This window comes from Nannobrachium achirus, assembly GCF_963921795.1.
Source record: "Nannobrachium achirus genome assembly, chromosome: 4".
NCBI lineage: Eukaryota > Metazoa > Chordata > Actinopteri > Myctophiformes > Myctophidae > Nannobrachium > Nannobrachium achirus.
The window spans coordinates 63,633,277-63,658,329 of NC_137813.1; the positions used below are offsets into that span (position 1 = coordinate 63,633,277).

The 25,053-nt window shown below is 40.6% G+C and overlaps 1 protein-coding gene across 1 annotated transcript; it reads right to left on the reverse strand.

The window, feature by feature from the left end:
- Positions 1-8,669: 8,669 nt before the first annotated feature.
- LOC308283088 (nuclear factor 7, ovary-like) lies at positions 8,670-10,091 on the reverse strand (the record flags this gene model as incomplete). The annotated part of the gene is made up of 1 exon (XM_080723475.1): positions 8,670-10,091. The coding sequence occupies one exon, from the start codon at positions 10,089-10,091 to the stop codon at positions 8,670-8,672; it is 1,422 nt and encodes a 473-aa protein (XP_080579601.1).
- Between the last annotated feature and the right edge of the window lie 14,962 nt (positions 10,092-25,053).

A 25,053-nucleotide genomic window follows, 5' to 3' on the forward strand; every position in this document is an offset into this window, starting at 1 on the left:
AAGAAACAAAGATAGGGTGGAAACAAAGGCTTTATAATGCAATAGTCATTACTAGTGAAATATCTTTTTCATCATGTGTTACACCTTTTTGTAAAAACATTAAACCATTGTAAGAATGTCTTCAGTCGAGGTCGAGGATACTTCTAAAGAACAAACCAAAGGAAGAATCTGAGTTGTAGTGAATTGATTGAATGAATACTTGATTAACAATTTGCAAACGGTACAGCAGGGATTGACACTAATGGTTGTCCGAATGCCCGGGGCAGGTAAATAAAATGGTCGGGCAGGTGAAGTTTGCAGCGGCAGAGTGGCTGGCTAGCTGCTACGTGAGCTCCGTCAAAAACACTCATAGCTAAAGACTTGTTTCCCCATTCACCTCACGTTCGCACAATGAGGCATGCCGCTTGACGTGAGATTCCAAGTGGCCAAGACCTGAGGGCAAGTAGAACATGACCTGTACTTGCCCGATGGGCAAGTACCTCTGAGACCTTAGTGTCAACCCCTACAACAGTAACCGAATATAATTATTTTAAATATTATTTTTTGTTGATTTTATTTATTACACAATAGGTTTAATTACCCTGACTCTTGTTTGAATCCTGCACCTGAAAAATAACCAAAAGTATTATACGAAAGAAACTCAAACTAACACTAAAACAATATATAATTAAAACGCGTTCTAAACATTATCATGTATTTAAATCTATGTAGGCCTATACATTATTTAATGTAAAACCATTGCCTACTGTATGTAAATAGAACTCCTGTATCTCCAGTAGAGAGGTGCTTACTGACTTAAACCTTTTGTGTCTTTTTTCAGCCAAACAGAAGCTGATGAGAGATCCGTCTGTGACAGAACAGAGGTGGGTGAACATGACAACACAGATGAGAAGAATGAGAAGACCCCAGAGTCTGCTGCAGACCCTCCAACCCCTGAGACCTCAGAGACCCAGAACCTGCAGCAAACTGACCCCAGTGTAGGCCTTTCACTACATCACATAATAGCCTGGGAGCAATTATTGTTTTGCATAATTGTCATAATTGGTTGTATTCAGAAGCTTCAGATGGAAGATGAAAAGATGTCTCAAAATGCGTTCCAACATGACACGTTTTTAGCTTGTAGATCTGCTATTTCTGAATTGTTTTTATACAAGTATAACATTATTAAATAATAACTATAATTGTGGTGCCAGTCCTGTCCCTGCAGCGAGGGCAGGAGTTGGTGGGACACGTCCCTGTCAGCGTCCACAGAGCGGGGACCACCAGAGCACCAGAGCCTCCCCCCAGGCCCAGGGCCTCCTGCTCCTCTTCTCCATGGTGGGACTTCCACTCCATTCCCTTCCCAGACCTGGGCTCCAGGTGGAGCTCCTCCACAAGGCTGGCCTCCCCGGACCCTTCTCTGTTGCCCGGGGCTCTGGCCGTGGGCCGCTGCGACGTTGCCCCCTGGCTGCACAGGCTGAACCTGCGCCAGGTGAGGACCAGTCATGGACAAAGTACTGAACCCTCGTACTGACTGAACCCCAGTGCTAGAGTCAAAGTATAGATATTCCTGGTCAAATATTACTCGACTACAAGTGAAAGTTGCTCTGTTAAATTTGTTCTTGAGTTAAAGTACTGGAGTATTTACTTATGAAAATAGTATTCAAAAGTACAAATTACAAAGAAAGTACATTTTATTTTTACTATCAATCTAATACCCTTCCCTTTTTTTCCTTCTTAGAAAAGTTTTGGAATCAAAAGTACAATATATTTGTCTTTGCAACGCAGCAGAGTGGAAGTCAAACCAATACAAATGCTCAATAAAGTACAGATATAAATGGATGTGTGGATTCAAGTTCTCAGTCGCCACACGACTGATTTCAGTCATTTGGATTCCATCGAAGCCAGAATGTCTTCAATGGAAGCACGTTGCTGCATGTTGCTATGAAATAGCCCATCTACAAGCTCAGACACTTTGGGTTATTTTAAGATTAGAGCATTGGTAAAATCGTAATGGTCTCGGATATTTCATTTCAAAGCAAGTTTAAAGCCTCAATGTGTGATTTCTTCACCTGCTGTTTGGCATGTATGTGGAACAGCTAAAAGAACGATAAAAAACATAATTCTACATATTGTGTTAATTGTTTAGGAATCAGGGCTAGTGTGTGTGAGTGGGCTCCTTTCATGCTGTTTAACAAATCACACGTTAGGACTTGGTCATGCAAACATTTTCAGTCTTCTTGAGATTGAATCATGAGTACTGTCCTCTACGTTCCTGTCCCTGACAGATGAAGATGTCTGCAGGGGAGCGGCGGAGGGAGGAGGACAGGGACAGGTACAGGCGGGACGTCAACGAGGACAGAGAGGTGAGACGCTGCAGCAACTGGACAGAGTACCACCAGCTGCAGGAGGGGAGGAGGAGGCACCGTCGCCACGGCAACAGACCCCCCCACCTATGGGAGGGCTCCGTCGTTCCCTTACACGACCCCAACCGTTACACCCCCACTGGTACGACCACACTCTGACTCCATGTTAGAAAGACATGTTACACCCCGACTGGTACGACCACACTCTGACTCCATGTTAGAAAGAAATGTTACACCCTGCCTGGTACGACCACACTCTGACTCCATGTTAGAAAGATATGTTACACCCTGCCTGGTACGACCACACTCTGACTCCATGTTAGAAAGATATGTTACACCCTGCCTGGTACGACCACACTCTGACTCCATGTTAGAAAGATATGTTACACCCTGACTGGTACGACCACACTCTGACTCCATGTTAGAAAGATATGTTACACCCTGCCTGGTACGACCACACTCTGACTCCATGTTAGAAAGAAATGTTACACCCCGACTGGTACGACCACACTCTGACTCCATGTTAGAAAGACATGTTACACCCCGACTGGTAGGACCACACTCTGACCCATGTTAAAGACTAGAGTTCTCAAGTTCGGCCCGAACCCGACCCTACCCGACCCGACCCGACGTTATCGGGCCGAGCCGGGGCCCAAAAATTATAATAATTAGTCGGGCCGGGCCGGGCTCCGGGCTCCGTCACTAAAGCAACAGAGAACAGGCGCATATCGCTGTCTGCCTGTCTTCAGCGCAGCACTGAAACCTGCCTAAGTTCCTAACCAATGGACCAAGGATAATCGGTGACGCATACGGAAGTATAGTCTATCAGTCTCATAGAGCAGTCTGGTTGTTGTGATGACGTCACAATCGAAACCTTTGGATATACGGAAGTCTGTCACAGGCAGCGAGTCAGCGTTAGCTCTGTGTGATCGAGCGGCTACGATGAAAGTTTGGAGCTGCATGTTAAATTAAAAGGCAGCAGGCAGTTTTACAAGTTTGTAATAAGTTATAAATCCAAGAAAAGTACATTCAAAGCGGAACCAACCTGGATATTATTGACAAGGACTTAAGAGGATTGTATTAACAACAACATCAACATGACCAACCTAAAAGCACCATACGTTGACATCCTCTTACCTTAGAGACGATCATCTCGGCTGGTAAGATATTATTAATTCCATTATGCTTTCTGGTTAATCAAGTGTCCTTTGCTGCTGCTGTGTGCATTTATACCAGTAAGACTCCCTAATCGGGAGATAAGCGACCGTTGGTCGCTTATCTCCACAAATATCACAGCCTCCACCTCTCACGTCATACGGGCAGCCATAGTTACACCTGGAATGTTGAATCTCCATATATGGAGATAACCTACCCATCACACAAAGTCTGACCTCACCAGCCCATACCTGGGCATGGACGACTTATATCTCCATATACGGAGATGGCCATATATGGAGATACGATGACATCACAGAGTCCACAGCTGATGATGTGGCGTGATGTCATACAATACACAAACAAGCCCTATATAAAGGGGCAATTCTCACCAGGGAAGAGAGCATTCCCCACTAGCTGAGTATCTTAAGATGGTTGGATGTGATGATAAGCCACAAATAGGCCAAAAGTTTGTTTTACCAATTATCAAGACATACGGGCAGTTGACAGTTTGCCATTGTTACTCATTGAAGTTGAATCTCCATCTGAATCCCTTTTATGCCCATATATGGAGATCCCTGCTCTGAGTATCTGACATCACTAATCCCTTTTATGCCCATATATGGAGATCCCTGCTCTGAGTATCTGACATCACTAATCCCTTTTATGCCCATATACAGTATGGAGATCCCTAACAGAATCCATTTTATGCCCATATATGGAGATACCTGCTCTGAGTATCTGACATCACTGTGATGTCACCTGTTTATGCCTAAATATGGAGATCCCTGCTCTGAGTATCTGACATCACTGCGATCTCACCTGTGATGTCACAGTGACACATCACCTCAGTATCTGTGATGTCACAGTGACACATCACCTCAGTATCAGGCGTTACACGTATACATTGAGCAGGGCAAAGGTGTGACGTGTGTGACGGACGGACAGACGGACGGCCGGTGGAGGTTTTCATACTAAACTGCCCGACGGTCGCAATTAAAGGGTTTACAGCCGCAGCGCGCCGCTTATTACGTGCCTAAGTTGTATATGTTTAAGCATGGTGATCAATCAGGTGGTGTCGCGCACTAAACAACAGATCTGCAAGCCCAGAATGCAAGCCAGATGAACACGTTTTGGGTTTATAGATCTGCCGAGCCTGCGTTTGATGCGTGACCGTTGAAAGGACGAAACATAAATCACGCAGGCAGCGACAACGGCAGGGAGAGGGAGGATGAGAGCTGTATGATTGAGATTGACTGTTGACAACAACAGGGATTTAACGTTAGCACATTTTGTGCAGAACCTTGCATGTTTCATGAACAATTTAACATGTGAAGTTGCCATTTCGCCAACTATTATATGTCCGTTCTCTCACTGTTGTAATTTGAGGCACTGGCGCTGCCAGCTGCCTACTGGCGACGTTTTTTTTTCTCTCTCTCTCTCTCTCTCTCTGGCTTTCGGGTTTTCGGGCCGAAAATGATGATAATTGTTAGGGTCGGGCCGGGCTTCGGGTCGGCCCACTCGGGCCCAGTTAGGGCCGGGCCTTAATTTTCAGGCCCGTTGAGAACTCTACTGACTGGTAGGACCACACTCTGACCCATGTTAGAAAGACATGTTACACCCCGACTGGTACGACCACACTCTGACTCCATGTTAGAAAGATATGTTACACCCTGACTGGTACGACCACACTCTGACTCCATGTTAGAAAGACATGTTACACCCTGACTGGTACGACCACACTCTGACTCCATGTTAGAAAGACATGTTACACCCTGACTGGTACGACCACACTCTGACCCCATGTTAGAAAGACATGTTACACCCTGACTGGTACGACCACACTCTGACTCCATGTTAGAAAGACATGTTACACCCTGACTGGTACGACCACACTCTGACTCCATGTTAGAAAGACATGTTACACCCTGACTGGTACGACCACACTCTGACCCCATGTTGGAAAGAAATTACAGAGTTTGACTCTATTACGATTACGATGAACAAAAGTTGTCGTTTTCCTATTATGAGAGTGGGTCAGCAGCACTACACCGTCACCAGGTGGTTTGCTGTGTTGGTTATTCAAAAATAGCAGTTATACAAGCTCATTCTGTCACTTTGTGCCGTGATGCGAGCTTGTGCATCTGACATTTTGGAAAAATCTTGAAAGTGGGACAACTACTGGTTTTGTAGAATCGGCCTCAGGTCTTAAGTTACTTTTCTATGGCCCAAAATGTGAATATTATGCCCAAACCATGTCTGCACAAATCACCCGCTCACCATGTTATGCCTCAACATGGTTATGTCTGATATCAAAGGCAGAGATGGAGAGGGAGGGAGGGTGAGTGAGATATTGTTTTCTGCTTGTAAGACATGAGTAAGAGAGTGACATTTCTTTGTCTCTTTTCTCAGCTGAGCCGCTAGAAAAAAATTAGCGTAGTCAAATCATCCAACTTGCTGGATGGAGCATCCAGGTAATGTTTTTAACTTTTGATTTCAAATGTCACAATGCATTTGACTTTACATCCATTTTATTATAAAGCAAAGCATTATTGAATGAACACTACAGCTACAGTATGGATCGAGTGTGTATTACTATGATTTCATGAGTGACTTAACACATAATAACACAGTATTGGGGGAAGGAGGTAACCTTGTGCTTTGTACGTTCAGGTTGACAGCTGATGAGGAGTGGAGGATTAGTTTCAGTGTTTACCAACCCGACACGGTGGCTGACTTCAAGAAGAGCAACCCGGGGAAACCCTATGTTGTTTATGACATGGTGTAGAAGGGACCTACAGTAGCTGTGTAGAACAGAGGTTGTATGAGCTGCATGTATAGCTTACTAAAACAAGAACACTACACCTTCACTGACACTAGAGGGAGCCAACAGCACACAGGGTGAGGCTGAGGACTGGGAATATTTGAACACATTTTATACTAGTTTTTACCACTTAAACCATGTTTACTCTGTTGATATTTGTCACGTGTGTGCGTGCGTTTTACCAGGACTGAGTCAACCAAACTAGAATACAATAATAATAATAACACTTGGAATTATAGGAGTATTACATTTAGTTTGATTTGGTTCCACAGTTGATAGACCTAATGTGAAATAATAGCCAAACTAGAACTTTGTAAGAAATAGATTTGCACACAGTAGCTCCATTTAATGTTTTTTATAGACATCCTCCTGAGTTTGGAGGAGAAAGCTCTTCTTCAGACTCCAAAGTCGAAGTGCAGTAAGAAGACAACAATTATATTGATGAATTGGGTTTTGAAGTGTTTCTACTGTCAGTCAGTGGTTCCCAAAGCTTTTAGCTCAAGGCCCAAAAGAGAAATTAGATGTTATGAATAGCAGATCTACAAGCTCACAATGTGTCGCTTCACGCCATGCCACGCTGTGAGCTTATAGATCTGCTATTTTCACTGCTTCTTAAACATTATATTAACTCAGCACAAAAAGAAAGGAAACTTGACTTCAGTCCATATCTCCCCTTCAATAATACCAATTTGTATTGTGTTTTATATCATTTTTATTGTTGATTTGTGACCTTTACAAGGAGGTACAGTTTGTAAGCATCAGGCATTAGTGGAATGAGCACTACAGCCAAATGTGTGGGTAGACCCAAAAATTCCATTATATCTCCCCTTTAATTATGCCAAATGGTGTTTGATATCATTGTTATCGTTGTTTTGTCACCTTTACATCAAATTGTAAGGATCTGGCATTCGTGGAATGAGCAACACAGCCAATCGTGTGGGTAGCGCCCCTCCAAAAATGGCCTGGCAGGCCTGCAATACCGTTCTTTTGGTGTTCTCGTTTGTTGCTTGGTTCATTGAATGATTGCACTCTCCGACAGGAATTAGAAAAAGAAAAAACAGCACATATTGGCTATTTTTACACTTAGTTAATTTTAAGGTCAGTGTCAGGGAAGCCCAAAACGAGAGTAAATTCCAGCAGAACTGTAGGCCTATATTGCAAGCCATTTTGGCAACCTGCTACCCACACGTTTGGCTGTGGTGCTCAATCCACGAATGCCCGATGCTTACCAAATATAGCTCCTTGTAAAGAAACCAATCGTTGACAAATCAATGCTAAAAATTATATAAAACACACTACAAATTGGTATTATTAAAGGGGAGACATAATGGACTGAAGTCAAGTTTCCTTTCTTTTTGTAGCTATTGAGTTTATATTTTTTTAATGGAAATTATTAGACTTTTTTATTTATTAAATATTAAATACTGAAATGCTGCTTTTAATAGTTGTTTTTACTTGATGAAAAGCTTGGAATTGTTTTTACTTGTTTCAACTCTCTTAAATCTTTTGAAATAATTATATATATTTTTTCATGTAGGAACATATTATGGAACATAATATATTTACTCGCGACCCATACAAATTGGTCCACGACCCAAACATGTGTCCCAACGACTGTTTGGGAACCAGTTTACCTTTTAAGTGATACTGCACTAATCTGTTCTTGAGGTAAATCTTTATCCCCTAAAATCATGAACAAAGATTTGACCTTATATTTTAGGATTCGATTTTTGTATGCTTCATCAATGTAAAATGTTCTCCTGTTTCATGTGAATGTACCTCTCAGATACCCTATGGAAGAAATAAAAGTGTCAACTGAATATATTAAACAATTCAGTTAAAAACAAATAATTGTTTAGTCGAGCAACATTTCAAAAGAGCAACGTGACATATTTAGACCCACAATAGATTCAAGTTAACTGTTTTAATATTTTATTATGGTCTTATTATTATTATGGTCTTATTATTAACAGTGATTCAAGTGACTGCAGGGTCATAGTCTACTTCAACCGTTGTGGTTTCATAAAACTAATGTAATATTTAACATACTGACCTCTGCTAGCCATCATATTATAACATGTCATTCTTTATAATGGCATAAAGAGATTGTTCCAATGTAATGATTCGATAATAGGAAATAGACAGTAAAAAGTACAGTGCAAGAATAAAAGTACCATAAAATAGTATGATACATTTTAAAGTATCTCAATGTTTACTACTGAGATAATTACATTTCTATGAATCCCCTAATATTAATTACCATTATTGTTTGCAATTGTACTATTACTAATATTGTTAATACATCATCATGATCATCATCATCATCATCATCATCATCATCATGTCTAACTATGTGGTTTCAGAGTTACACTGATCTTCCATGGTAACATCTTCAGAGGGACAGTATGACCAGTTTGAATGAATGGAAAGAGTGTGTCAGTGAAGGTGTGTGTGAAGGTGTGTATGTGTGTGTTAGTATCAGTATCAGAGAAGGACAGCTTTCCTTTGTTCCAGTCCAGCTGGACTCTGATCTTCTTGGGGTTCTGCTTCACTGAGAGATCAGTGAGTGACCCTGGTGAGGAGGAGTATGAGGAGGAGTATGCTATGAATTTACCTTGAGACAACCATATGCACCAGGATTGACCCCCTCCCTTTCCCTTCCTCTGAGAAGACTCTGCTGACACACCCAGCCACCAGCCTGTATTGTCTCCAACCTCAACATCCCAGCTGTGAGTCCCAGAGTTAAAACCCTCAGAACCCAGGACACGGTGCCAGTAGTCAAACCTCTCTGGGTTGTCAGGAAGCTGCTGTTCATCTCCACGTCTCACACTGGTCAGATCATCAGACAGGATGAGGTCTGGACAGGCAGTGTTGGGGTCCAGAATGACAGGAGTGTAGGAGACAATGTCCTTCATCTTGTCCCAGACTCTGAAGGTCAGGTTCTTCAGGTGTTTGGTCTCGTCTATCAGTGCTCCTGAGACCGGCTGTGGGTCCTGCAGTGTGAACTGGACTCTTTCCACTGTGGTCTTGTAGTTCTGCAGGAATGAGATGTGTTCAGCTCTCAGATCCTCCTCTATGGCTCTGATTGTGTCTGAAAGGGTTGATATGTCTCTGTTCAGACCCTCAATCTTCTCCTTCATCATCTGAGTCTTTTGCTGCTCTTCCTCCCTCAGTGCAGTGATCCTGGCCTCCTCTTCCTTTTGTAGAAACTGATGCATCTTCTTATACTGTTCCTTCATCTGCATCTCTGTGTGCCGGGCCCGGACCTTAATCTGTTCTGCTGTTTGGTCATAGTTTGTTTTAACTTTATTAAAGACCTTGAGTTTCTCCTGTAAAGGTTTCAGTAATTTCTGGACTTTCTCCTTGTGTTCCGGTGCAGCTTCATTGATGGGTCTGAATCTGTGGTTGATGTGTTTTTCAGAATCTCGACACACAAAACATGCTGGCTGTTTACATTCCAGACAGAACAGTTTGAATTTCTCATCATCATGCAGACTGCAGAGAACCCCAGAGCCAGTTGAAGCTCTCTGATGTCTCTCCTGAATGAAGGCCTCACACACGTTCTTCAGAGCCAGGTTTCTGGGTGGATCCACCGAATGTTTCTCTTTACAAACTGGACATTCTTTTATTACCTTCTCTCTCCACCATTCCTGCAGACAGGCTTTACAGAAGCTGTGGCTACATGGCAGAACAACAGGATCTATAAAGATGTCACAACACACAGGACATGAATAATCCTCTTCTGGGCGAGATGCGTTGGAAGCCATTTGGTCTCAGTGTGTAGCTTCAAATACGCTGCTCAAGCCAGGAAATCAGTCAGTGGTGGTAAAACTCCCTCCTCTAGAATGTTCCCTGAAGTTTACTTGCACGTTGAATGGTGGTTCTTGTTAAAGTCCATTCAGCTGACAGAGTCAGCAGCAGGTTCCAGTGGTCTGGGTCAGTATTCCCTCCTGTAGCTGTGGAAAGTCAGTCTGTCCTCCTCACTGGAAGTTGTGTTTGATCTGAAGGTAAATCTCATTGTCTTATATGAATCTGGCAACGTCTGGGTGGAGCTTTGACACACAAGGAAACGCCTTCATATAGTTTGTCTCAAGCCGTCAGGTATGTACTCAAACAAGCATGTGATGTCTTTGTCACACGCATGGCATTTTTGGGAAAGCAGGTTAGCTCAGGTTAGCGAGTGTGTGTGTGTGTGCGTGTGTGCGTGTGCGCGCGCGCGTGTGTGTGTGTGTGTGTGTGTGTGTGTGTGTGTGTGTGTGTGCACTTGCATAGCTATCATTGAGGAGTCTAAATCTAAATCTAAATCTGCCCTTTATTGCAATTAAATCCTCATTTGTCACAGCAGGGTTATTTGCATTGACAGTCGTGTTACAAAGTTTGACATTATTCAAAACGATGTCTGTTATGGCCTGAAGCGACCACAGTTAGAATATGACTGGAAACAGGTGGAAAATTGGGCATGCAGTACACTGCACCAATTTAACCTCTTGAGCCCCATGGCCGTATACCACTTTTCACCAGTCAATAAATCAATAGAGACCTAATAAAACCACAATTCCGATGTTGATTCAGCTACAGTGGGCCTATAGCATATATAATGTGCTGCAAATGTATGTTCCATCCATACATTAGTCTAATAAATAATATCTTAAAAAATAGTGTCTAATATTTACAAACGCCAGAAATATAAGAACAATTTACATGCAATCTCTCATAGAAACACTTTCCCGTAAGCTAGACAACCAACCTTTAGTCGATAGGATGTAAACTCATCTCTCCAGCGTCGGAAACGTAAGCGGAAAAAGTTTGCAGAAAAACACTTTTGCGCAAATTGTAGTTCCTTTTTACGGTGTTACTCCATCAAAAACTCCAAAAATGCCCGTCTCCAGTCCTCATTTGATGAGAGATATCCTTCATGATTCATTTCCATACTAGGAATTGCTTTCTGTGAGCTTACAACGAAAACTAACATGACAGACAGCGAGACACGTTCAATAACTGTTATCCGACCACTCGTACTTTCAACCCCTTGGACGACAAAATTATATATTTGAGTCATGTTTGGTTGTGATGGATCGATTCTGTAGCCCCAGAGCTTTCTAACGATGGGATTAGGATCGTCATGGTCCAATCTATGCCCGATTTAGGTTACTGCGTAATGCCGCAAGCTTGGTTCCCTCAGTTTCCCGTTTACGCATGACGCACGCGTCTCTATCCTTTGTGAGCTCCTCCTAATTCGTCTGGGCAGGCTACATGTTATTGTTCTCTTCCCTTCATGAAGATACTAAGGACACACCAGTAACGTCACTTCCTGCAGCTTCTTATCGCTGATTTGGGTCTGGAACAGCCTATGGGAACAGCATAGCATAGCATAGCTATGACGTAGCTGCTGACAAGCATGGTGTATGAGAAGCTGATGAGAAGAGAACACTTCCGCTCTTTATGTCCCTGGCTTGATGCAGAGTGCCCCCTAGTGAAAAGGTCATGACATTTCAGTCACAGTTTTTGATATTATGCAGCTTCTTATTGCTCCATTAGGAGTCAAAATAATGCTATTTTGATGGGTATTTTATACATTTAAACCATGCACAATGATAGATCTGCAAAAAACAGGGTGAATATGATGGAAAAAATACTCTATTGTGTTCACATAACATAATGTAAGGGACCTGGGTTGTAAGTTGTTGCAGAAATGTCCTTTAGCATGTTTGGGTACATTTTGTCTCCAAATTTGCATTTTCTCTCCAAATGTGTGTCCGCCTAGCACTACTCTCACTAAAACATCTATATAGTTTGTATAGTGTGGAGCACATTCATCAAATTTTGCATATCAATTGATGACACCTTGGTGGACATTTTCTCAATTCATTATATATGTTTTCAATGAGGTCTTGAGGCTCATTCACTACTCAGAATACACATTTTCCATAGGCGGAGCTCTTTTTCAGTCATCTTTTCCTCAGTAAATGGTCACAGCAGGGCAATTTGGTGAGAAGAATGTGATATTTTACACTGCATTCATGAATTTTCAGGGGTTAGCTGCTATTTGTTGAGCCAAGTGTAGCCATACTCATTGTAGTTTTGTGCCCATAACTTTTCCAATTTGGGCACACATTTTAGGCGGATTTTGCCCCTGGACCCCCCTGGGGCTTAAGAGGTTAAGTATGAATATGGCAATGGCAGCAACGGCAGCCATTTCAGGAAGAAAGTTTTCACCATGATGCAGATGAAGACATCAAGACACATGTAGTCACACCAAGAAGAGAAGAGAGACAATTATTTGACACAGTTTAACAAGGGTTATGAGTTTGTAATGATATTAATTAAAAGATTTCTGCAACTTGCCATTTTCATTTTTAAAATGTACCCGAAATATTATGATATGATATGATAGTGGAAGAGAATGACCAGGAGATATGATGATACAGGTCAACAATTCGAAACACAATGTATCTCTCTCTCTCTCTCTCTCTCTCTCTCTCTCTCTCTCTCTCTCAGTACAAGTGTGTAAGTGAGTGGGGTAGTGTACAGTAAATCGTGTAGAAAACCCTCACCACTGCAGCAGTAACACAGGAAGAGCTATTTCAATTAGTTTATGTTTATACATTAGGACAATAAACATGAGTTTACCTTACAATGAATTTTGTCATCCAGCTTAAAATGTTATTACTGTAATTATTCAAGTCTGCAATTCAGAGCTCATTATCAGAGGTGGAAAAAAGAAATAAACTGGATTACACTGTGTGAAAAGAGAGGTTAATGGGCCACTATGGGACATGCATTTACCAAGTAATCTGCATGTTTGCTGGGCATTTTTCTACATCATCGAACATTTACAGTTGAAAATATGATCTGTCACACATAATAAGTTGGTACAATTTTGCTGAGCAGGAAATGTGGAGTTTATGGGCAGATATCTATCTATCTATCTATCTACAGTATCTATCTATCTATCTATCTATCTATGAATTAGCCAAATCTATGTGTGTCTGTCTGTCTGTGTGACGCTGTGTGCATAATAGTGACTATATCACACTGCATGTCTGTGTTTAAGCCCTGTAGCCAACACGGCCGTGCATGCCCATCAGAGAGGGGTGACATCATAATATCAAGGCATACAGTATAAAGCTACATACGGGTATTTAACCCTTTTATAAATAGGCGATCTCTAGACGTGAGCATCTTTTTTTATTGCCCAGTTTTTGACTGAGTTGTGGCTGACCACCATCTACTGTATGAAGGCAACAATTGACAAAAGTGAATAGTACTGCAATTATTTCTTGATCGCCTCTTGTCTTGATTGTTTAAACATGATGTCATGGGCCACTATGCTCGATAACAAGCTTGATAAGCCCAAAGCTTATTGATACTGGGTACTCAATACATTTGTTATCGAGTTTGTAGCGGACCCTTGTTTCGAGTCCCATCCCTGTAAGGACAGGTAATTTATATTTATTTATTTGTGAATAAATTTTCTCCTTTGACTTTAATGGGAAAATGCTAAAATTAAACTTTTCCCAAATACAGAGATGATACATATATATACATATGCCCCAACACGCTCCCTCTGGTCCAGTGAGGATGGCCTCCTCGAGGTCCCCAGGAGCAAGCGAAAAACTTGGGGCGATAGGGCCTTCTCTGTGGCCGGCCCCACCCTCTGGAATGAACTCCCAAACCCATCAGAGGTGCCCCCTCCCTCCCTACCTTCAAAACCGCCCTGAAAACTCATCTGTTCACAATCGCCTTCCCCAGTTGACCTTTTATGAACTCTTGTTTTTATTGTTTTATGTTTTTATCTCTTATCATACTTTCTTTTCTTAATTATCTTTCCTAATAAAGTTGTTGCTCTTAGCTTCCCTCCCCCTAGCCCCCCCAGGCCACATGTGTAAAGTGTCTTCGAGTACTCAGAAAAGCGCTTTATACCGGTAAGTCCCAGATTCATAAAGTCATTCATTCATAGTCACACCAAAAAGAGAAGAGAGACAATCATTTGACACATTTTAAATATAGCTTGTAAGACCACAGGCAGATCAAGTATGTTCTCTAAAGGGTCTGAGTCCATACCGGAAGAGAAACCAGAGATATAATGATACAGGTCAACAATAGAAACACAATGATATGAAAAACACACAATTATACTTTCCACCTCGCTCTCTCTCTCTCTCTCTCTCTCTCTCTCTCTCTCTCTCTCTCATGCCTGCTGACTCTCAGGATACAGCATCAAACCAGTTATGACACTGCATTCCTCTAAACCCTGCCATGGCCTTCATTTTCTAAAAGCAATCTGTTTATAAAAACAATACAAGCACACACCCATCTTTGTACTTACAGTAACTTGTAGAGTGGACTTACTGTACTATCAATGCACATCATTATGTAGCCTCATGTATTAGATAGATTACATAATGTAGCATTATGTATTATAAACTTTTTGTGACAAGCATAAGGAAATGAAATGATGTAGGTGTTGTATATTCAAAACAAATAAACCTGTGTAATTGAGTGGGGTAGTGTACAGTGCACGTGTCCAAGGACACTAAAACCTTCACCACCGCAGCTGAAACACAGGAAAAGCTATTTACAATGAATAATGTGTTATTGCTTTTTCTCGTTTTTGATTAATTCAAGTCTGCAATGCAGATCTTATTCTCAGGTGGAAAGTAAAAAAAGAAAAAGAAAAAATAAATTGTCCCAGTCTTCCTATGCTGGATTACTTTCTCTTCCTTACACCCAAAAATACTGGGTTAAAATCTTAATTCAACTGCTGGGTTAGAAATTGTAGACAGAATTTGGTCCAACATTGGGTTATCTTGACAGAATTGGGTACGAAATTGGGTGTGCTTGACCAAACATTGGATTAAATATGCGATCCATCTGTTGGGTTATAGTTGCCCCGACCAGACGATGAAATAAAATGAATTGATTTCTAACTCAACCCTTGGTGCGAGCCATTGGGTTTTGATTTGACCAACAGTTGTGTAACTGCATGTATCACTTGATGGGTTAAACTAGTAATAGACCCGCCCTCTCTGTCTATCAACACATTGGTTTGTGAATTGCACCACTATTGGGTTAAACTAAGTGGGCGGGCAGTTATCCAGCATGCAACTGTGCACTCATACAGATATTTTTTACAAACATTTCTATTATTTTATTGTTTTAAGATAGAGAAAACAACATTGTATTGTAGATGATCGCCGTGGATGTAGCCCAGTCATAATCAGGGGCATAGTTCCTCCGATTTAAAGCTATACTGTGTAAGTTGCTCAACTAGTGGTCAGTAGCGGTATAGCAAACCGCGGTCGCGTCTGCTTTTTTCTGCCGTTTTTCGCCGCGGACCGGGCCTTCTGACCACCGCGTCCGCCTTGCCGAGATGCATCCGTAGAGGTCTCTCGTGTTACTCTGCGACCAGGGGTTGGGGAGTTACATGCTAGACTCCTAGACCAGCGTAAACACTGCTGTTGAAGCAAGTGTTTACAGGATTTTTTTGCCGGGAAATGCAACCCCCCTCATGGCCACACGGGCTCAGTAGAACACATATAAAGAAAAGGCTTTTGGGGCTGAAATTAACAGAGTGGGTGTTCTAAAACTTTAGCGATTTAATAGTTAGGACAATTTTAAGATTTGTTTTATTAAAAAAGTTACATAGTATAGCTTTAAAACGAATCCAATACGGAACTAAAACGTCCTATGTTTGGCCGCTAGTTGCGCTGTTTTCCCCCCGCGAGGTACCAAAAAGAATTTGTCTACATTGGACCTCATTCGTTTTCCCCTTTGATTTTCTAACCTTAATAAACATCGTCATAATACTTTATGGTTCCTGTCGCTAGTGAAAAACTCCCTTTCAATCACCATGATATATGCGTTTTGTGCAAATATGGTCCCATTTATGTTAAAATTGATGATAAAGTTGCGGGGGGAGTGGCCAACTAAACTGATACCAGCCGGCTGTGTTCTTCTTTGTGTGCTTTATTTCGGGAGGCTCCGACCACATTCTCCCATGTATCCCTGTGGTTGCACGTGACCGTTGGCAGCCAATAGCATTCCTTATGATTCCTGGGGTACCATTAAAACAATGATGGCGACACCCATACAAGGGACAAAAAAAACGTCATTTTCGCAGCATAGAAACCAATGGCTTCGTTCATCCTTTTTTTTACAATCTACGGTCATAATCCCTAATTAAAAAAAATAAAAAAAGACATAGTTGCTTACAGAAACAGAAACAACTAGAAAATATTGTTCCTTCGAAACAATTGTGGGCTCGCTTCTAGCCAGAAAACAATGGCTATAAAAGTACAAAATGTCAAGATCGCAGGCAGTGCTCTCTTTGACGTTACTGACGTCAAAGATTGGTCAATTTTTTCCAAAAATGTTATGCAAAAGTTGACCCGCTGGTGGCGCTATAACAGGCCAATGATAGAAGGGTGGTATCTGTTTCTTGACCTATTGGGAATGTGCTTGCAAGATTTCACGAACATCCCAGGCTGTGTTCATGATTTGAGGTGTTTTTGGCTTTGGCCACTTTATCGCTGCTTGCAGCTATATTTATTATTATTATTTTATTATTTTATTGTATGCACTTCATAGGCATGTTAGATAAAGGTCCTTAGATTGCGTGTAGAATGTTTCATGCAAATTGCTAAAAAGAAATCCTAGAATAAAAACGGTTTTAAGCGTTTCACAAACTACTCAAAATGATATAGCGCCCCCCTTTGGCCAATTGGGGTATGATTGGTTTTAGTGATATTTGGAATAACACTCTACATCTTTGCCAAATGCCATGAACATGCTACTTTGTATCTATGATTTAGAGGCAGAAGAATAATTTGCATAAAAATGCAATATTCATTGAATTATTTAAAAAAGCATGTTTCAATTTTAAAGAAATCCGATCTGACAGATCTTTAGATATCGGTCCAAAGTTCACGTAAAAAAAGTTTTGTGCACGTGACGCGAAAATTTCAGAATAAAAGCGGGTTTACGCGTTTTACAAACTGCTCAAATTGGCGGAAAATCTAAGGGCGGAGCTTACTTAACAACGACACAGATGTCTTCCGCTTGAGTCAAAGCACGTGTGTAACAAGTTGCATGTCTTCAAACGAAACGAGTCAAGACTTATGCCCGTTTGAAGTTTGAATTTTCAAATGCTTCGTATAGCGCCCCCCTTTGGCCAATTGGAATAAGATTGGTTTCAGTGATATTTGGACTAAACCTCTACATGTTTGCCAAATGCCATGAACGTAACACTTTGCATGTTTGATTTAGAGGCAGAATAATACTTTGCATAAAACCGCAATATGAATTGAATTATTAAAAATTAATGGTTTAACGTACAAACTTCTCACCACATAGACTGTATAGGTATTGGTCCAAAGTTCATGTGAAAAAAGTTTTGTGCACTTGACGCGAAAATCCCAGGAGGAGATAGATTTTTACTGTTTTTCATATAATTCTGAATTGTGGGAGACCTAAAGGTCAGAGGTCAAAAGTTAGAGGGTAAAAGTTGTTCGGCATGAGGAGACACATACGTGTATACAGGTTTCATGGCTGTAACTAAAACACAGCATGAGCTATACCTGTTCAAAGTTCGCACTTTCGAAGGCTTCCTACAGCGCCACCATTTGGCTGATTGCTATAAAAAATAATAGCACACTTCGCCACTGTAAACTGAACACATTGATGTTTTTATTTTCATTTTCTCACTAAGTATGTAGGAGTAGAAAGGAACCGAAGTTTTGAGGAGAAGTTGATATAGTATAGTATAGTATAGTATAGAAACTAGAAAATATTGTTCCTTCGAAACAATTGTGGGCTCGCTTCAAGCCAGAAAACAATGGCTATAAAAGTACAAAATGTCAAGATCGCAGGCAGTGCTCTCTTTGATGTTACTGACGTCAAAGATTGGTCCATTTTGTTCCAAAAATGTGTTGTGCAAAGGTTGACCCGCTGGTGGCGCTATAACAGGCCAATGTGAGAAGGTTGGTATCTGTTCCTTGACCTATTGGGAATGTGCTTGCAAGATTTCACACACATCCCAGGCTGTGTTCATGATTTGAGGTGTTTTTGGCTTTGGACACTTTATCGCTGCTTGCAGCTATATTTATTATTATTATTATTATTTTTTTGTGTGCACTTCATAGGCATGTTAGATAAAGGTCCTTAGATTGCGTGTAGAATGTTTCATGCAAATTGCAAAAAAAATCCTAGAATAAAAACGGGTTTAAGCGTTTTACAAACTGCTCAAAATTATATAGCGCCCCCCTTTGGCCATTTGGGGTAAGATTGGTTTCAGTGATATTTGAACTAACCCTCTACACTATTTTGTCCTGAAAATGTGACTTTGCATGTATGTTTTAGAGGCAGAAGAATACTTTGCATAAAAATGCAATATTGTTTGAATTATTTAAAAAAGCATGTTTCAATGTTAAAGAAATCCGATCTGACAGATCTTTACATGTCGGTCCAAAGTTCACGTAAAAAAAGTTTTGTGCACGTGACGCGAAAATTCCAGAATAAAAGCGGGTTTACGCGTTTTACAAACTGCTCAAAATGGCGGAAAATCGAAGGGCGGAGCTTACTTAACAACGACACAGATGTCTTCCGCTTGAGTCAAAGCATGCGTGTAACAAGTTGCATGTCTTCAAACGAAACGAGTCATGACTTATGCCCGTTTAAAGTTTGAATTTTCAGACGCTTCGTATAGCGCCCCCCTTTGGCCGATTGGAATAAAATTGGTTTCAGTGATACTTTGACTAACCCTCCACATCTTTGCCAAATGCCATGAACGTGTAACTTTGCATGTATGATTTAGAGGCCGAAGAATAATTTGCATAAAACCGCAATATATATTAAATTATTAAAAAATCATTATTTAAAGTACAAACTTCTCACCACATAGCCTGTGTAGATATAGGTTCAAAGTTCATGTGAAAAAGGTTTTGTGCACTTGACGCGAAAATCCCAGGAGGAGATAGATTTTTACTTTTTTTCATATAATTCCGAATTGTGGGAGACCTAAAGGTCAGAGGTCAAAAGTTAGAGGGTAAAAGTTGTTCGGGATGAGGAGACGCATAAGTGTATACAGGTTTCATGGCTGTATGTATAACACAGCATGAGCTATACCTGTTCAAAGTTCGCACTTTCGAAGGCTTCCTACAGCGCCACCATTTGGCCGATTGCTATAACAAATAATAGCAAACTTCGCCACTGTAAACTGAACACATTGATGTTTTTATTTTCATTTTCTCACTAAGTATGTAGGAGTAGAAAGGAACCGAAGTTTTTTGATACTTGATATGCTTAGTATAGAAATAATGACAATATCTAGAGTGTGCTCGCCTTATAGGCGAGCCCACAACTAGAAAAATATTGTTCCTTCGAAACAATTGTGGGCTTGCTTCTAGCCAGAAAACAATGGCTATAAAAGTACAAAATGTCAAGATCGCAGGCAGTGCTCTCTTTGGCGTTACTGACGTCAAAGATTGGTCCATTTTTTCCAAAAATGTTATGCAAAAGTTGACCCGCTGGTGGCGCTATAACAGGCCAATGATAGAAGGGTGGTATCTGTTCCTTGACCTATTGGGAATGTGCTTGCAAGATTTCACGCACATCCCAGGCTGTGTTCATGATTTGAGGTGTTTTTGGCTTTGGCCACTTTATCGCTGCTTGCAGCTATATTTATTATTATTATTTTATTATTTTATTGTATGCACTTCATAGGCATGTTAGATAAAGGTCCTTAGATTGCGTGTAGAATGTTTCATGCAAATTGCTAAAAAGAAATCCTAGAATAAAAACGGTTTTAAGCGTTTCACAAACTGCTCAAAATGATATAGCGCCCCCCTTTGGCCAATTGGGGTATGATTGGTTTTAGTGATATTTGGAATAACACTCTACATCTTTGCCAAATGCCATGAACATGCTACGTTGTATGTATGATTTAGAGGCAGAAGAATAATTTGCATAAAAATGCAATATTCATTGAATTATTTAAAAAAGCATGTTTCAATTTTAAAGAAATCCGATCTGACAGATCTTTAGATATCGGTCCAAAGTTCACGTAAAAAATGTTTTGTGCACGTGACGCGAAAATTTCAGAATAAAAGCGGGTTTACGCGTTTTACAAACTGCTCAAATTGGCAGAAAATCTAAGGGCGGAGCTTACTTAACAACGACACAGATGTCTTCCGCTTGAGTCAAAGCACGCGTGTAACAAGTTGCATGTCTTCAAACGAAACGAGTCAAGACTTATGCCCGTTTGAAGTTTGAATTTTCAAACGCTTCGTATAGCGCCCCCCTTTGACCAATTGGAATAAGATTGGTTTCAGTGATATTTGGACTAACCCTCTACATGTTTGCCAAATGCCATGAAAGTAACACTTTGCATGTTTGATTTAGAGGCAGAATAATAATTTGCATAAAACCGCAATATGAATTGAATTATTAAAAATTAATGTTTTAACGTACAAACTTCTCACCACATAGACTGTATAGGTATTGGTCCAAAGTTCATGTGAAAAAAGTGTTGTGCACTTGACGTGAAAATCCCAGGAGGAGATAGATTTTTACTGTTTTTCATATAATTCCGAATTGTGGGAGACCTAAAGGTCAGAGGTCAAAAGTTAGAGGGTAAAAGTTGTTCGGCATGAGGAGACGCATAAGTGTATACAGGTTTCATGGCTTTACCTCAAACACAGCATGAGCTATACCTGTTCAAAGTTCGCACTTTCGAAGGCTTCCAACAGCGCCACCATTTGGCCGATTGCTGTATAAAATAATAGCACACGTCGCCACTGTAGGCTGAACACATTGATGTTTTTATTTTCATTTTCTCACAAAGTATGTAGGAGTAGAAAGGTGCCAAAGTATTGAGGAGAACTTACTAGATAAATAAATAACTAGAAAAATATTGTTCCTTCGAAACAATTGTGGGCTCGCTTCAAGCCAGAAAACAATGGCTATAAAAGCACAAAATGTCAAGATCGCAGGCAGTGCTCTCTTTGACGTTACTGACGTCAAAGATTGGTCCATTTTGTTCCAAAAATGTGTTGTGCAAAAGTTGACCCGCTGGTGGCGCTATAACAGGCCAATGTGAGAAGGTTGGTATCTGTTCCTTGACCTATTGGGAATGTGCTTGCAAGATTTCACGCACATCCCAGGCTGTGTTCATGATTTGAGGTGTTTTTGGCTTTGGACACTTTATCGCTGCTTGCAGCTATATTTATTATTATTATTTTATAATTTTTTTGAGTGCACTTTATAGGCATGTTAGATAAAGGTCCTTAGATTGCGTGTAGAATGTTTCATGCAAATTGCAAAAAAAATCCTAGAATAAAAACGGGTTTAAGCGTTTTACAAACTGCTCAAAATTATATAGCGCCCCCCTTTGGCCATTTGGGGTAAGATTGGTTTCAGTGATATTTGAACTAACCCTCTACACTATTTTGTCATGAAAACGTGACTTTGCATGTATGTTTTAGAGGCAGAAGAATAATTTGCATAAAAATGCTATATTGTTTGAATTATTTAAAAAAGCATGTTTCAATGTTAAAGAAATCCGATCTGACAGATCTTTAGATATCGGTCCAAAGTTCACGTAAAAAAAGTTTTGTGCACGTGACGCGAAAATTCCAGAATAAAAGCGGGTTTACGCGTTTTACAAACTGCTCAAAATGGCGGAAAATCGAAGGGCGGAGCTTACTTAACAACGACACAGATGTCTTCCGCTTGAGTCAAAGCACGCGTGTAACAAGTTGCATGTCTTCAAACGAAACGAGTCATGACTTAAGCCCGTTTGAAGTTTGAATTTTCAGACGCTTCGTATAGCGCCCCCCTTTGGCCGATTGGAATAAAATTGGTTTCAGTGATACTTTGACTAACCCTCCACATCTTTGCCAAATGCCATGAACGTGTAACTTTGCATGTATGATTTAGAGGCCGAAGAATAATTTGCATAAAACCGCAATATATATTGAATTATTAAAAAAACATTATTTAACGTACAAACTTCTCACCACATAGCCTGTGTAGATATAGGTTCAAAGTTCATGTGAAAAAGGTTTTGTGCACTTGACGTGAAAATCCCAGGAGGAGATAGATTTTTACTGTTTTTCATATAATTCCGAATTGTGGGAGACCTAAAGGTCAGAGGTCAAAAGTTAGAGGGTAAAAGTTGTTCGGCATGAGGAGACGCATAAGTGTATACAGGTTTCATGGCTGTACCTAAAACACAGCATGAGCTCTACCTGTTCAAAGTTCGCACTTTCGAAGGCTTCCTACAGCGCCACCATTTGGCCGATTGCTATAATAAATAATAGCACACTTCGCCACTGTAAGCTGAACACATTGATGTTTTTATTTTCATTTTCTCACTAAGTATGTAGGAGTAGAAAGGAACCGAAGTTTATTGATACTTGATATGCCTGCTTAGTATAGAAACTAGAAAATATTGTTCCTTCGAAACAATTGTGGGCTCGCTTCAAGCCAGAAAACAATGGCTATAAAAGTACAAAATGTCAAGATCGCAGGCAGTGCTCTCTTTGACGTTACTGACGTCAAAGTTTGGTCCATTTTGTTCCAAAAATGTGTTGTGCAAAAGTCGACCCGCTGGTGGCGCTATAACAGGCCAATGTAAGAAGGGTGGTATCTGTTCCTTGACCTATTGGGAATGTGCTTGCAAGATTTCACGCACATTGCAGGCTGTGTTCATGATTTGAGGTGTTTTTGGCTTTGGCCACTTTATCGCTGCTTGCAGCTATATTTATTATTATTTTTTTTTTGTTTTGTGTGTGTGCACTTCATAGGCATATTAGCTAAAGGTCCTTAGATTGTGTGTAGAATGTTTCATGCAAATTGCTAAAAAAATCCTAATGGGTTTAAGCGTTTCACAAACTGCTCAAAATGATATAGCGCCCCCCTTTGGCCAATTGGGGTAAGATTGGTTTTAGTGATATTTGGAATAACACTCTACATCTTTGCCAAATGCCATGAATATGTTACTTTGCATACATGATTTAGAGGCAGAAGAATAATTTGCATAAAACTGCAATATTCATTGAATTTATTAAAAAAGCATGTTTCAATTTAAAAAAAAATCCGATCTGACAGATCTTTAGATATTGGTCCAAAGTTCACGTAAAAAAAGTTTTGTGCACGTGACGCGAACATTCCAGAATAAACGGGGGTTTAAGTGTTTTACAAACTGCTCAAAGTGGCGGAAAATCTAAGGGCGGAGCTTACTTAACAAAGACACAGATGTCTTCCGCTCGAGTCAAAGCACGCGTGTAAGCAAGTTGCATGACTTCAAAAGAAACGAGTCATGACTTATGCCCGTTTGAAGTTTGAAATTTCAAACGCTTCGTATAGCGCCCCCCTTTGGCCGATTGGAATAAAATTGGTTTCAGTGATACTTTGACTAACCTTCTACATCTTTGCCAAATGCCATGAACGTGTAACTTTGCATGTATGATTTATAGGCCGAAGAATAATTTGCATAAAACCGCAATATACGTTGAATTATTAAAAAATCATTATTTAACGTACAAACTTCTCACCACATAGACTGTGAAGATATAGGTTCAAATTTCATGTGAAAAAAGTTTCATGCGCGTAACGCGAAAATCCCAGGAGGAGATAGATTTTTACTGTTTTTCATATAATTCCGAATTGTGGGAGACCTAAAGGTCAGAGGTCAAAAGTTAGAGGGTAAAAGTTGTTCGGCATGAGGAGACGCATAAGTGTATACAGGTTTCATGGCTGTATGTATAACACAGCATGAGCTATACCTGTTCAAAGATCGCACTTTCGAAGGCTTCCTACAGCGCCACCATTTGGCCGATTGCTATAGAAAATAATAGCACACTTCACCACTGTAAACTGAACACATTGATGTTTTTATTTTCATTTTCTCACTAAGTATGTAGGAGTAGAAAGGAACCGAAGTTTTTTGATACTTGATATGCTTAGTATAGAAATAATGACAATATCTAAAGTGTGCTCGCCTTATAGGCGAGCCCACAATAATGACAATATCTAGAGTGTGCTCGCCTTATAGGCGAGCCCACAATGACAATATCTAAAGTGTGCTCGCCTTACAGGCGAGCCCACAATGACTCCAGACTGACACATACAAACAGGGGTGCTATTCATTTAAAGTGAAGCGCCACATATTTTTTGTGTTCCAAGTTGTGTCATACTTTTATGACTAAATGCAAAATCTACTCAGCATGCATTCTTCCTTAAGTAGATTACGCATAAAAAAGATCATTGAAGAAAGTGATATAAAAGAAAGAATAGATTTAAAGTGATTGCGCGTACAATCCCAACCCCAACAACAAGGTCACTTTTAAGCCATTTTTGGGTGTAAGATCCCAACCCATCAGCAGTAACACGTTAACCCAACAGTAAAGGTGGTTGCACACTGCTGCGTTTTTCGTTGCGAAATGCGTTTTTCAGGGCAAGGAGAGAGAGAGAGATAGAGAGAGCAAGGGACCGAGTTGTGCGCGAAACGGGCGGCAGTGTGCAAACGTGACTGACATAACGTGAGGTTGATTTTTTTATTTGCGTGCTCCGAAATTCAGTCCGATATTCGGCCCGAAAAACGCAGCAGTGTGCAACCAGCTTAAGGTCACTTTTACTGTAAGACATTTTTGGGTGTATACTCCAAACCCAACAGCAGGGGCACATGAACCCAACAGTAGGGTCACTTAACCAATTTGTTGGTATACA